Below are 15,370 nucleotides of genomic sequence, written 5' to 3'. Positions count from 1 at the left end.
GGAGCAGGGGGAGGTGGAGAAGCCCTTAGGGGCGGTTGGGGCCAGCAGCCACTGCTTGCACCTACTGATGGCAATGAGCAATCGGGGCTGGCAACGGGTGTGAGGGGAGGCTCCAGCACTGGTAGTGGGTGTGAGCGCCGGGTGGGACTACAGCGCACAGGAGCAAAGAATTTTTAGTAACCACCAGAGGCTCGCCCTGCCTTGGCCTGGCACCCCCGCTCACCTGCTTTACCATCCCGCCGCGGCCATCGCCCACCATGTTTTGTGCTCTGCTGCCTGCTGCCGACACCCGCTATGTTCCACATGCACCCCCTGGTGGTCAGCACACGTCATAGCGACTGGTTGTTCGGTTGTTCCGCCATTCGGTCTATTTGCATATTAGGGTTTTATATATATACTAGAGGTCCATTGCACGAAGATTTGCGTAATAGGCCTTCCTTCCCCTGGCTGCTGGCACCAGTTTTCCTCCGGCACCTGGGACCCAGGCTTTTGGTCCAGCCGCAGCGAGGCTTGGCTTCTCCGCTGCGACCACAGCAAGGCTTGGCTTCTCTGCTGTGGCTGCAGCGGAGAAGCCAAGCCTCTTCAGTCTTCAGTCTTCAGTCTTCAGTCTTCAGTCTTCAGTCTTTACTCTGGCTGGAGCCTTCAGTCTTCGCTCTGTGCCTGCATATGCAAATTAACCGCCATCTTTGTTGGGTTAATTTGCATAGTCACTCTGATTGGCTGGTGGACGTAGCAGAGTGACACCAATTTGCATGTTTCTCTTTTATTAGTGTAGATATAGATAGTTATTCAAATATCCCAAATGTGTATTCTTCTTGTAACCTTTTTTCAGTGTCTGCTTTATATATTTTGCCATTCTGTTGTCGGGAACAAAATTATTTAGGATGATAAAGTCTTCTTTGTACAATTGATTCATTTTTTTGTTGTCGGTGTTAGAGATTTTAGACATTCTGCTAGCTCAGTGATTTTTTTTTAACAAGTGTGCAACAAGAATTTTTAAAAAATGCAATACCTGTCTATTTTTTCCCCTTAGGTTGTCAAATAAAAAAATGAGAACAGCCAACTGAAATTATACATGAAATTATCAAAATCATACCTTAAAAAAAATCCTCACCAAGTACATGCTTAGAAAAAGGAAGGGAGAGCCAGAGAGATATTTGTTTCACTTATTTATGCATTCATTGGTTGTTTCTTGTACGTGTCCTGACCAGGAATCAGACCTGCAACCTTAGCATTTGGGTTCGACGCTCTAACCAACTGAGCTACCTGGCCAGGGCCTCTTTGTATGTTTTAGACAACAGACTTTTATCATATATATATTTATATATATAATTTAGAAATAGTTTTTCCCAGCCTTGGCTTGTCTTACTCTCTTTACAGTGTCTTTCTCAGTGTATATTCAAATATCTTTTTCTTTTTCCTTCTTTACATGTATTTTAGCCCACTTGATTCTTATTCACAACTCACTAATATTCTGTTCATTAAAATATTTTTAAAAATTTAATTTATTGGGGTGACATTTAAAAATTAAATTATATATTTCCATATTTTCCCAGTCTTTTTCCCCATTTGTGTTTCCAGTAGTTTCTATAGTTGCTTCTTCATGTTTTCTAATTTTCTTCTGCAGAATCTAATATATTATTTACCTATCCAATGTATTTTTCATTTCAAACACTGTATTTTCCATTTTTAGAAGTTGTGCACGTACTCATGTGCATGCATGTATATGGAGAGATCTCCAATGTCTTGTTTTTTTTGTTCTTTTCCCCCCCAATGTCTTGTTAACATGCTTGCACTTTCCTCTACCTTCTTGAATAAATGGAGTATGCTTTTCATAGTAGTGCAAATGTCACTCTGTTCTGTTGATTGATTTATCTCATTAATATGGGTCAAATTGCATTGCAAACTTACATGCTTGAAATATTTGTTTGGGTGCTACACATTGTGAATTTAATGTTGCTCAGGGTTGCTGTTTTGTATTCCTTTAAATATTGTTGGTCTTGGTTCTGGGGTACATTTAAATTACTTGGCTTTTTGTTTGGTATGTCTAGAACAGCCTTTAGTCTAAGGCAGGGGTGTGAAAACATATTCTGAAAGGGCCAGGTGGAGATATTTTAGGCTTGTGGGCATCTGTCACAACTATTCACCTCTGTCATTATAGTGCAGAAGCAGCCATTGACAATACTTAAATAAATGAGAAGTACGTTGAGGCATTCATAGGGCTCATGTCAATTGTTACCCTTGTCTCAAGGATCACTGTCCCATACTACCTGCTGTTCTGTGTCTGGAAACTGTCTTTTCATACATTTGATCTGTTTCTTACATTTTCTAGCAGGAGGGTAAATCCAATCCCTGTTCATCCATTATGGCTGGATGCAGAAGTTCAACAATGTGCTTTAATTATAAGTTCTGGGTAGTTTCATATGAATTTTTGTAAATAAAGAAAACAAATAAATTGGTAATGGATTTTGTAGGGTAGTTTAAAATTTAATGTACTTTGGAGAAGTTGAATCACAGATCCTTTAAAAGGTGCAAGCATTATAGAAGAATTTCAAGAGGTATTATAGCTTTAATTGTGCTGTTTTCTGTCTGGTGCCAGATGTAGTTGCAAAAGAAAATGATAAAAACACCAAGGGATTCCTTTATTTCTTTTGATCTCATGAATAGGTAAAGAAGGCTTAAACTTTCCCTCCCCTCTGACTATCATCAAGGGACTACTATGATTCTTGCCTTTCAGAGAATGGCATCTTGTTTTTTTCTCCCCTTTTGCCTGTGATTCTTTTAGTCTTAAAAGCAAGAGGATTGGGCCTCAGTTGTTATCATTTGAAGTATCTTCTTGGCACCTACTTTTTAACCTAGTTTCATTGAAATTTTCCAATTTGTTGCTGTTACTGTGTCTTGCACGTTTTATGTATATATGGGTTTACTTTAATATATGGGTTTGGAATTTTCACTTGTGGTGGAATATGGAGAGAATTTTATTTGAACCCAAGAGAATTTATATACCTTTATATTTAACAGAAACAACCAGAAAACCCTTATTTTAAAATGTATGTGAAAAGTAACAATACAACTGTGTGTCTGCAAAGGAGTGAGAAGCACAAAATGTAGGGACAGGGTTTATGATGTATGAATATGTAAGTAAATGAAAAGTGTTGGTCATGTTTTCTCATCTTCGGTGATGGGTCCATAGGTGTTTATTATATGATTAAAATATAAACAAGAGGTCTACACCATTGAAGAGAAATGAAGCAAGGGATTATTAATGGTCGAATTCTTTGTACTCAGTGCCCTATGTGGAGACGAAAAAGATGCAAGCAAGGGAAACAGAATATGGAGTTTTTTACTGGGTCAGACATGGAAATCACAAATGAGAATTAACATGTTTACAGTGAACTTTTACTGCCTCCGTTGCCACCGTGGCACCTGTGAAAAAGATGTGGCAAAGGGAGGCTGAAAAAAAAAAAAAAGAGAAGCAGATTCTAAAGTTTACCCTTAACCGCACCCATCCAGTAGATCATGAAATTGCCAATTTTGAGCGATTTCTTTAGAAGAGAATAAAAGTTATTGAAAAAGCTGATAATCTCAGTAGAGGGGTTGTAACCTTGAAAAAAGCAAGAGCAAGATCACTGTAACTTCACGGTGCCTTTTCCCAAAAGGTATTTGAAATATCTCACCAAGAAATATTTGAAGAATAATCAACATAATTTGTTGCTTGTAGTTGTTAAAAGTCAAGAGAGTTAGGAATTGCTTTACTTCCTAATTAAGCAAAATAAAGAAGGGGAGGAAGATGAGGATTAAAACTCATTTTATCTGGCACATTGTATGAGTTCTTGAATAAATCTTAGGAACAACAACAACAACAAAAAAGTTTATAGTGAGCTGCCTAGCCAGGTAGCTCAGTTGGTTGGAGAGTTGTCCCAATTCGCCAAGGTTTCAGGTTCTATCACAGGTGAGGGCATATACAAGAATCTGTTATTCAATTGAATATTCCCTTCTCCAGTTGTACTAGACATTTGCATTTTCTTGTCTTTTTTTAAAAAAAATATTTTTATTGATTTCAGAGAGGAAGGAAAAGGTAGAGAGAAATAGAAACTTCAGTGATGAGAATCATTGATCCGCTGCCTCCTGCATGCCCCCTACTGGGGATCGAGCCCACAACCCCGGCATGTGCCCCGACTGGGAATGGAACCATGACCTTCTGGTTCATAGGTTAACACGCAACCACTGAGCCAACCCGGCAGGGCTGTCTTTTCTTGTCTTTATGTTTTATTTTTTCCTCTCCTCACCCAAATATTCTTATCCTTTAAACCTTAATTCCAGTTTGGCATTTTTTGTGAAAACTTTCTGATCAACCAAGCAAAGATGATCTCTATGAACTTTTTGGGTCCTTCAAGAGAGAATCTAATGCCTATCGTTTACTTTTCTTCGTATTTCATGTGTACTAGTTTTCTGAGCAGTCCAGAAATTCCTGCTGAGGAGGGATGATTTTAATTCTACTTCAGTTTATGTGTTACATCCTTTTAAATAACTTAGAGCATTGAGAGACGCTCATAATTGTTACTTCTATGTTTAATTTATCATTAAAGATTTGTGTGATTTCACTAATTTTTTTACATCAGTTCTCCAGAATGCCTTCATTTTATTTTACTTTATTGTAATAGCTACCATTTATTAATCATTTGCTATGTGCAAGTTAGGTAAAATCTCCATTTTACAGATGTGGCACTTAAACTTCAGAATTAGGTTATAAATCATCTACTCCAGTGGCATGTACTGTCTTATTTCTTTACTTTAGAGGAAATAGTTTTTCCTGTTTTTTTTTAAAATATATTTTATTGATTTTTTACAGAGAGGAAGGGAGAGGGATAGAGTGTTAGAAACATCGATGAGAGAGAAACATCGATCAGCTGCCTCCTGCACACTCCCCACTGGGGATGTCCCCGCAACCAAGGTACATGCCATTGACCGGAATCGAACCTGGGACCCTTGAGACCGCAGGTCAATGCTCTATCCACTGAGCCAAACCGGTTAGGGCATTTTCCCTGTTCTTGATGATGTTGTGTGTATTAATGTATCTTTCCTTTTTATTGTGGAGTAGTATTCCATTCTATTAATATACTAAATTATTCATTTTTCTGTTGGTGGAATTTGGGTTGAGTATAGTTTTGAGGTATTATGAATAAATCTGTTGTGAACGTTCTCATACAAGTCTTTTTGTGTCATGGAGTTTGAGTCATTTGAATGCACTGAGACAAATAAATTACTAGAATGTGTATAATATGAGATTAACTTAACTTCTTTCTGTTAAGTGCTTGGAAAAAAAATAAATCAGGTAGGGACCTAGAGCATGATGTAGCTTAATCTCTTTCTTATTGAAAAATATTTGAGAATGAACTAAAAAATTAGAGAAGATAGATGACTAGGGCATAACTGGGTATTTATTCCCAGGAGAAAGAAGAGAAAGTTCAGCATTCCTGAGGCAGGTGTGTGCTTGGCATATTTCCGTGTGGGTGAGCAAGGTGCAGGAATACTGGCATCATGGAAGAAAGAGCAAGAAAAGAGTCAAGGGTGTGAACAGTATTTATTTTTTCTTCACCAGAAAAGAAGATGAATGGATTCACCATGTTACAGTTGCCAGCAACAAAATAATTGCTTTAAGTATATTGAGTTCTCTCTGTTTCAGCACCTTGCTTATAGTCCATTGCATTTATTATTTTTTATAATTCTCACAATTCTAGGTGAGGTATTGGTACTTATCCCTACTTTGCGGATTAGAAAATTAAAGCTTAAGTTATTAAGTACATTAGCCTTTGTCAATATTTTTTTGTAAGTGGAGAAGTTGATCATGATTTTATATAACAGTACTTTTTTTTTTTTTAAGTGAGCAGAGGGAAGAATTCTGGGCTGTCTTTCAGGGTCACATGTGGCATTTATTGGGCAAGTTATTTAACTTTTCTTACTATCAGTTTACTCCTCTGTCATATGGATGGTTTGTAATCTTGTGCTCCTTAATGCTTGATGAGTCTCATCTGTGAGAGCATAAGAAGCCTGATTATCAAAGTGAAATAATATGGTGCCGATAAATGTTAAGGGATACTTCACATACGGAACATTTTAACATACAGAGGAAGGTAATAAAGCTAGCAATAATGAAAAAATGTTGTCTTTAATATTTTAAACTATTTGAAGTCACTGTGGAGGCTAAAATGTATCTACATATTTTGGCTATTTCAGGCAAGTGGCAAAGATGTCTTTGGTAATCATATTTAGGTAAAACTGTTCAAGGCAGTAAGATTTCTGTCCTGTTGCTCTTTCCTGTGGTTGGTTGATGGTACCAGCAACGCGTGCATCTATTTTCCTATTTTTCCTGCCTCATCTCATTTTCCACTTCATATCCTGTCTTTAAAAATTCTTCTGCTTAGGTAAGAGACTTATATGAAGATTATCTAGTTCATAATGGAGATTGCTTTATAGCACACAATGGAAAATTTTGTAAGAAAATAGAAATTTTTAGTGGGAAAAATCTGACTATAAATTGACAACAGAATCATATCTTTTAGCCAAAATTTAGACCTGTAATATATGACTACAACTTTAAGCTCACATTAAGAGAATCTATGAGGAAAACTGGATGTAGACAAACAGAATTAAATATTTTCTAAAATAATTATTTCAAGTAAATAAAAAATGGAAGACTTGGAAATGGTTTAATGGATAAAATGCATTAAGTTGTTCATTAGAATCTTTCTGCAAAAGATTTTTGCATTTAGAATTTATTACTATTAGCATACTTCTGTGTAAAATATTTATACTTAAGGCATCATCCACAACATCAAAAGAGCAGAGTTGGAATATTTCATTATCAGTTGGATTTTTATTTGCATCTGGATTTGCTTTTGGATCCTCACAGAAGTGGTTTCTATTTGCTATCTTGAAATCCTTAAGGCTGATTTATGAGCTTAAACTCATTGGTTTAAATGAGTTTACAATGGCATGTATGGTGAGGGGTATTATTTAACATTTTCTGACATGCAAACTGTCTTGAATGTTTTTGAGGGGGAGAGGAGTTGTGACTTGGTGGGCAAGCCCATTTTCATTACTTTAATTGTGCGATTTATTAGGATTTTAAGCTTTTTATAAATGTTTTAGTGTTATAGGACAGAATTAAAAGGATTTAGCATAAAAGGAGTTTAACAAAAGGACTTTGCAACAGGATTGCAGTAGTTTTTATATTTGATGGATTTGGCTAGCTGGTTTTCATTTCAATCACCATGCTGCATTCTGTTAAATGCTGTAGAACAGGTGTGTGTAGCGTCATTCTCTCTATTGTACATGCAAATAAACACAATTTTATATATAAAAAGTTAATCCTCTACAATTTGGAGGATTACAGTATGGGAGAGTGATGGCTCCATTAGGCATCATGGAGAGTACATGCTACTATTTATACTGCATGAAAAATCAGGTTAATAGCTACAGTGTTCATGAGATTGTAGAATTTTTATGCTAACACTTTAAAAATTGTATTTATTCAAACTATCCTCAATGAGATTATTTAAAGCAGAGTTAAGGTTTTGCTGTATAGTTTTCCCTCTCCCTTCTCTCCCTTCTCTATTAGGTGGCTGATCTTCTATAGAGTAACGTTTGTGGTACTAATTGATCAGGTCAGGTCAGGTCAGCTAAACCAATGGAGTTCTTGAATTCAGATTTGAGAAACCCAAAACAATCAAACCATTCTTGCCAGTATTATTTGCATTTTAAGGCCATGATGTTTCATTCGTCAACATGTCAAAGTGGTGTGTTGAATCCAGGTACAAGCTGTGAAGACCTTGCCGACACCAGGGGAAGCAGAAGGAAAATAGCTATTGTTAAAGGTGGAGGTGAAATAGGTAGGAGTGAAGAGCTGGGCTTGTAGAGATGAAGTTCAGTCATAATTAATTTAGAACATAAATATTGTGGACTTTGGACCAGTTACTTTTTAACTCATGCTTCGTTCAAGGCATATTGTTAATTGTGAAATCGGATTTGTTTTGAAGTGGTAACAGCATACAATCCATAGTTATTAATGATTTTTAAAGACTTAAACACTGATTGCTATAGTTCCTAAAAAGTTTAAATAGTTATAAAGAACTTTATTAATAAACATTAATTATGTTTTTAGTTTGATCTTTATCATATTCTGGTGTTGATAATAGAGTCTGCCAAGGGATGATACAACTTGCCCTAACTTATTTTGTATAACTACTATATTTACAATTTAAAAGTATTTTTATTATGTCATGTCACAGTCTAAATATGTAACCATTAAGGTGCCTCCTCAGTATTAAAACCTTTTTTTTTTTTACAGAGAGGAAGGGAGAGAGATAGAGAGTTAGAAACATCGATCAGCTGCCTCCTGCACACCTCCTACTGGGGATGTGCCCGCAACCAAAGTACATGCCCTTGACCGGGATCGAACCTGGGACCTTTCAGTCCCCAGGCCAACACTCTATCCACTGAGCCAAATCGGTCAGGAAAAACCTTTTAATCTTTGGAGGGATCCATTGAAATGGAATATTACTGAGGAGACAGAAAATATTGTTTAAAAAGTGTTAAAGTTCCCTGTCTCTCCCAAATATCTTCATCTTAATTCCCTAAGAAATATATCCCTATTTTGAAATTGTTGTTTATCTTTATGAGTTTATGTATTCCACACTTAATATAACAAAGTATGTATGTATGTATCTAACCACACATATAACTTATTTCTACCTTTTCCAAAAATTTGTAGTAAAATTGTAAAAATTGCCTAACAAAATTTACCATCTCGACAAATTTTAACTGTACTGTTTTGTAGTACTAATACATTCACAGATCTCTAGAACTTTTTCTGCTTATAAAACTGCAACTTTGTACCCATTGAACAGCCCTCTCCATTTCTCCCTCCACCCCAGTCCTAGTAACAGCCTTTCACTTTCTGTTTCTATGAGTTTGACTACAAGCTTCACATAAGTGGAATAATAGAGTATTTGTCTTTTTTATCACTTATTTCACTTAGCGTAATGTTCTCAAGATTCATCCATGTGTAGCCATGTGACAAGATCTCCTCCTCCTCCTTCCCCTCTCTGCCTGGATTTAGATACATTTGCATTTCATGACTTCATTTTTCTGCTGGTTGCTGCTATTATATTGGTTTCATGTCCTGTAATATTGTTGAGTTCACTTATTATTATTATCCTGTCTGGGACATCCAGTATAGGGTTGAATGGGAGCAGTTACATTGGGCATCCTTGTGTTATTGCTGATTTTAATGGAAATGCTCTGAAGCATTACCAATGATACTTGTAGGTCTTTTGTAGATAATTATTATTGGGATAAGAAAATTTTTTGCTGCTTATTTTGTTATTATCATGACTGCCTGTATAATTTAATTGAATGCTTTTTCTGCATCTGCTGAAACAGTGGCTCCCGCCACTGCTGCTGTGCTGGCCAACAATGTTAATTGGTTTTATAATGTAAAATTATTACTATTACTTGGGTAAATCCGACTTGGTTATAAGATTTTACTTTTTCTAATACATTGATATTTAGCTTAACATTTTTAAAGGATATTTGCATTTATGTGTTTTGAGAATGGCCTATAATTTTATAATTTCCCTTTCCTGACTTACCTTTATTTAGTTTTGACATCAAGATCATACTATTCCTGGGTAATTAGTTGGTAGAGTTGGGGGTGATTTTTTGAGCTCCTGGAGAATGTGTATAAGATTTAAGTTTATGCCAATTAAAAGAAAATATATTTAATTTTAAAAAATAGTTATAGGTTTATTTATACATTTGCTAGAAACTAGCATATAAATTATATCAATTTATAATGAATGGTTTGGTATCTCTTTGGCTGTAAATATTCTGAGAGCATGAAAATAATGGGCATTATGTAAGAATACTTCTCAAAATTTTGTTTTACATTTTATATTCCTTATCAGGTACTCAAAAGTGTGACAGCTTTGCAGAAAAAAGGCCCCTTCTTGGTGTTTGTAAGAGCACTGGATCTTCTGGGTAAGGAAATTTTAAAAATTCTTTGAACCATTTATTAAAAATTTATATTATGATTTCAGAGGGAAAACTTTGATGACTCATTTTCCCAATGATTTTAAGATGACTACTGTATTTTCAGTTAGTGCATCTCCTCAACTCGAACTCCTAACTGCAAGGAAAGCTAGGAAATGATACTAGTTTTGTTAGTAAGAAAGGTGATTAAAACGGGTATTAGCCTTGGCATCCGGGAGTCCCTGTCACATGCTTTTAGCTCATAGCGTACGCTTTAGATTATGGATGCAGTGGAGAAGGGAAGAGTGTGTTAATAGTATAGCATGATTAGATTTTAGAGTCTTAAATTGTGGGGGTTGAACTTGGCACAGATACAAAAGTATGAAATTTGGGGGTTGAACTTGGCACAGATTTACAGTGTACTTAGCACTATGTCAGGTATGGATAAAGATACAAAAGTATGAAAACCCAATTCCTTGTCCCAAACACTTAAGGATATAGCTGGGAAAAAAAGTATAGCACACAGAAAATAATTATGAAATAACTAGAGGCCAAGACGCCTTGGAGGATGTCCACCTGCCAGCTTAGGTTCGCTCCCCAGGGGATTGGGCCTAAGCTGGCAGTCAGACATCCCTCTGGCAGCACGGGGAGTGGGCCTAAGCTGCAATCGGACATCCTTAGTGCTGCTGAGGAGGCGGGAGAGGCTCCCGCCACTGCTGCTGTGCTGGCCAGCCATGAGCCAGCTCCTGTGGAAGCGCACTGACCACCAGGGGCAGCTCCTGCGTTGAGCGTCTGCCTTCTGGCGGTCAGTGCATGTCATAGCGACTGGTCATTCCCTGTCATTCCATTAGGATCAATTTGCCTATTACTCTTTTGTTATATAGGATTATGTATAAAAGGAATTCAGTGCAAGTAGAGATCAGTGTGTGTGTGGAGTAAGTGGAGAAGGCCTCATGAAGAAGGTGCAGCTTGTGCTGGATCTAAAAGAATGGGAGGTTTGCCAATACATGTAGAAGAGTAAGGACTTCCAAAGTAGTTATAAAGCTATAGCAGTAGAACAGAAACTGGTATAAATACATTTAAGAATGATGGAAGTTTATGATTTAGGACTAAGGTTATCTGCAAAACAGGCAGAAACAACCGTTTCAGTGCTCTGGAACTCAACCAGTGGTTTAAGTGGTAACAGTGGGAATCTGTAGCATTCATTCCTGGACCTGCTCTCCTCACACTCCACCCATCCTCCTTCTAATTTGATTGATTCTTCAAGAGTAGGGAAGATCACGAGATGGGCACTTTCCCTGCTGTCGTGGGAAGATGCACATTCAACTTGGAACTGTAGGGGTTGCCAGCCCGGGAGCGTTGTCCATGGTACAGTTTGGTCTAGGGGGTGTATGACTTGTGAGGGCAGTGGCTTCATGTATGTGCAGAGGATCCATGAGAGGGTCCAGGGAGAATGAAAATCTCGGGAGACTTGAAAATGTTCTGAATGTTGAATGTGCTCCCCTATCCACACATAGATTCTTTTGGAAAGGATGACAGCCTATGTTGACTTAGAGTATTCGAGCAAATTCTCTGTTGAATCATCAGCTAATACTAAGGTATATGGACAGATGGGTAACCCCAGGAAACCAGACTTTAAAATAAAAGCAAGATTTAAAGTAAAACTTCACATTATGTAGGAAGACAGATGCCAGAGATGTTATACCATATTATATAGAATGTTTAATTTTCAACATAAAATTATGACACATGCCAAGAAACAGGAAAATGTGATATATTGAAGAAACAAGGAAATAGAAGCTGTTCCTGATTGTCTCCACGGTTAAATTCTACAGACAAGGATTTTTAAAGCAGCTGTTATAAGTATATTCTAAGAACTAAATGAGCCATGTGTCTAGAATTAAAAAGTATGATAACGATGAGTCAACAAATAGGGGGTCTCAATAGGGAGTTAGAAACTATAGAAAAACCAAATGGAAATTCTGGTGTTGAAGAGATAGAAAAAATGAAATACTAAACTTTCTAGAGGAACTCAACACCATATTCAAGTCAGCAGAATAACCAGGGAACTGATGTGTTGATGAGGGAGCTGAAAGAGAATAGGAACCACAGAGGAGGATGAGCTATGTGGTGACGGGGAAACTCAATTGATTTCACTTTTCCTGATGTTTATTTAACCCTCTGTAATTCAGGTGCAGGAAGGCCTGTGGAAGCCCTTCTAAAAGATGTTTGTGGAAGACACTCAGCCACCTGCTGAGTTTGGCTTGTAGTTTTTGAAAGATGTTCTGTTTCTTATCAACTCTGCTAGCTGTAAGATTAAGGAGATTGTTTTTATTTCTGTAGGATTCATTTATTGAGATATCACTTTATCAAAAAGCTAGAGGCCTGGTGCATGAATTCGTGCACGGGTGGGTTCCCTCGCCTGGCCAGCTATCGGGGCCAATCAGAGCCATTTCACCCAGTCCTGATTGGGGCCGATGGGGTCGGCTGGCCGGGGAGGGACCGCAGGAGGGCTCCAGGGTGTGTCCGGCCCGTCTCACCCAGTCCCGATCAGCCGGACCTCAGCAGCAAGCTAACCTGCCTATTGGAGTGTCTGCCCCCTCGTGGTCATAGTGACTGGTCGAGTGGTCGACCGATCGGTTGGACACTTAGCATGTTAGACTTTTATATATATAGACTAGAGGCCGGATGCACGAAATACGTGCAAGGGGCTTGGCCCATCGCAGCCCTGGCTGCCTCACAGCCCTGGCTGCCTCGTGGCCCCCTGGCCCCGCCCACTGGTCATTCTGGAAGGTCGGTCTGCCATCTGGTCTAATGAGCACATTAGCTCTTTATTACATAGGACAAGCTAGCATAGTGAGGGTAAGGTGATGATATATAGTTGGTGATGAGATAATTTACTGAATGATGAATTTGTTGGTATGTGGGTTATATTAGGGTTCTCCAGAGAACCAATGGGATGTGAGAGGTAGGTGTGTGTGTGTGTGTGTGTGTGTGTGTGTAGAGTGAGAGTAAGAGATTCTAAGAAATTGGCTCACATAACTGTCAAGTCTGGTAAGCCCAAAATCTGGGAGAAGAATAGCAGTCCTAGCCTGGAGGCAGAATTCCCTGTTCCTCCAAGAAGGTGTTAAAAAGAATTATTAAAGCTTTCAACTGATTGGATGAGCCCCACTCACATGATAGAATAATATTTGACCAAATCTGGTTATTGTGGCTTTGCCAAGTTGACAAATAAAATTAATCTGCACAGGAGCAATGAATCTAGTCTTGATTTAAAATAGCATTTACCTACTTGAAAAAATGTATTGTAGATATTCATTTTCTTTTAAAAAATATATTTTATTGATTTTTTACAGAGAGGAAGGGAGAGGGAGAGGGATAGAGTGTTAGAAACATCGATGAGAGAGAAACATCGATTTAGCTGCCTACCTGCACACTCCCTACTGGGGTTGTGCCCGCAACCAAGGTACATGCCCTTGACCGGAATTGAACCTGGGACCTTTCAGTCCACAGGCCGATGCTCTATCCACTGAGCCAAACCAGTTAGGGCGATATTCATGTTCTTTCTCCCATTTTTGCTCCTTAATTTATGTCATAGAAGGGGAATCATTCTGGCAATAGACTTCTCTATGTCTGTATTACTTGGTGGGCTGTTTTAAATAATGATAATTGATAAATAACATGGCAAAGAAACTTTTAAATTTATACGTCACTTCATGCACTCTAAGTCCTAGGGGAAGGTATCTTGTTATTACTGTATATGTATAAGCTCTCTATATTTTTTCTCTTTTGGTTTATACCTTTCTCTCTAATGCAAAAGGCTGCTGGAAAATACTCGTTTTGTTTTCACTTATTTGCTGAACTGATTATGTAGCATCTTTGTCAGAATGTTTACAGTCACAGGAAGGACATTTTCATAGAGGACTGTGTTCTGTTTCTTGTAAGTGTCATATTGCAGTCGTGAATAGAATTTTCTCTCTAATCTGAGCAAGCGATCTGTGAGTATGTATATATTTTAAGTGTTATTCTAAGTGTTAGCAGTAGGTTGGCAGATGGTGATGTCAAATACACAAGACACTTTTCAGTAACTTTAAAGTTGACTGTAATAGTAGAGAAATCTAGTTATAGGGGAATTCTTTTAGAATCTGTTTCCCAATTCCTGGGATTAAAAAAAAAATGTTTTAACTGAGTCTTTTTTTTTTTTTATGAGGCATGTATTTGTTGACTATGCTAATATAGCACAGGGACTGGAAGGCAAATGTTCAATGCCTGCTATGTACTAGGTCTGTTAAATATTTTCCATTATGTAACATCATTTAATCCAGAAACAAGCCTGCGAAAGAGATTGTATTATCCTCATTTTATACACGAGGAAACGGATGCTAAGGGAGGTTCAGGCCCAGTTAGTTGTGGACCCAGGCCTTTGCCTCACTTGCCAGTCTCCAGATTTTGAGAAAACTTCTAAATCTAAGGAACCGTATATACTGAGCCAGGTTGTTGACATCTTCAAAGCTAGTAAGACCTCCTTCCCCCTTTGGAGAGGTACAGGACATATCATTTGCCATCTATTTCCCTGGCAAATGCTTAATTGAGTACCTGGTGCTTTAGACATTGTCAGTTGCTTATATTTATAATTAACATTGCTTCTTAAATTATTCTTGGGTAAATACAAAATTTTTTTTGTAATACATTTTCATTTTTATAAATTTATAGTGCCTTTTCAAGGAAGTGGGAGTTGCTATGAAAGTAATCCGAGTTCTTCCTCATATTTTATCCTTTAGCTATGAACGTATTATGCTTTAGCCCACAATTTAAAAATAATACTGGCTGTAATTGCATTCATGATAGTGATGTGTTCTTTCTTTCTTTTGTGTGTGTATGTGTGTTTGTGTCTATCTGTGTATGTGTGTAAGAGGCAATTCCATAATCATTCCAGATAAGCTATGTAAGGTCTTGGAGGGAGATAATGTTTACTGTGCTACTGATCCAAGGATTAAATCAGTGCCTTGTGTAACAATTTGAGGGAGGGAGAGGAAGTATGGACAATATACTAAGGGATATACACTCTCTTAGGAAACTAAAGCTCTTTGTATATTGTATACTAAACAGTTCCAGTAATGTAGCTGTTTGTGGTTAGGATCTTGTTGGGTATTATGAATAATTGCAAAAGAGTAATATTATTAAACAGTTGACTACAGACCTAGAAGAATGGTTATTTCAACATACAATGTAGTATCATGTTACACACAATGTGTGGATTGGAGATGTGATGTTTACATAGAGAAGCATAGAATATTGGAAGTAGAAAGAACCTTGAGGATCATGTAATTTAACCACA

The 15,370-nt window shown here is 37.5% G+C and overlaps 1 protein-coding gene across 1 annotated transcript in view; it reads left to right on the top strand.

Annotated features, from left to right (window-relative positions):
* The window catches only part of BCAS3 (BCAS3, microtubule associated cell migration factor), a 454,972-nt gene that overhangs the window by 50,218 nt on the left and 389,384 nt on the right, over positions 1-15,370 (top strand). The window contains exon 7 of the mRNA XM_023756742.1: positions 9,969-10,041. Coding sequence (XP_023612510.1) covers positions 9,969-10,041 — 73 coding nt within the window. The remainder of the gene's footprint in view (positions 1-9,968; positions 10,042-15,370) is intronic.

This window comes from Myotis lucifugus, unplaced genomic scaffold (genome assembly GCF_000147115.1).
Source record: "Myotis lucifugus unplaced genomic scaffold, Myoluc2.0 scaffold_99, whole genome shotgun sequence".
NCBI classification, from domain to species: domain Eukaryota; kingdom Metazoa; phylum Chordata; class Mammalia; order Chiroptera; family Vespertilionidae; genus Myotis; species Myotis lucifugus.
The sequence above is the reverse complement of the archived record's forward strand: the minus strand, read 5'-3'. Positions and strand labels throughout refer to the sequence as shown.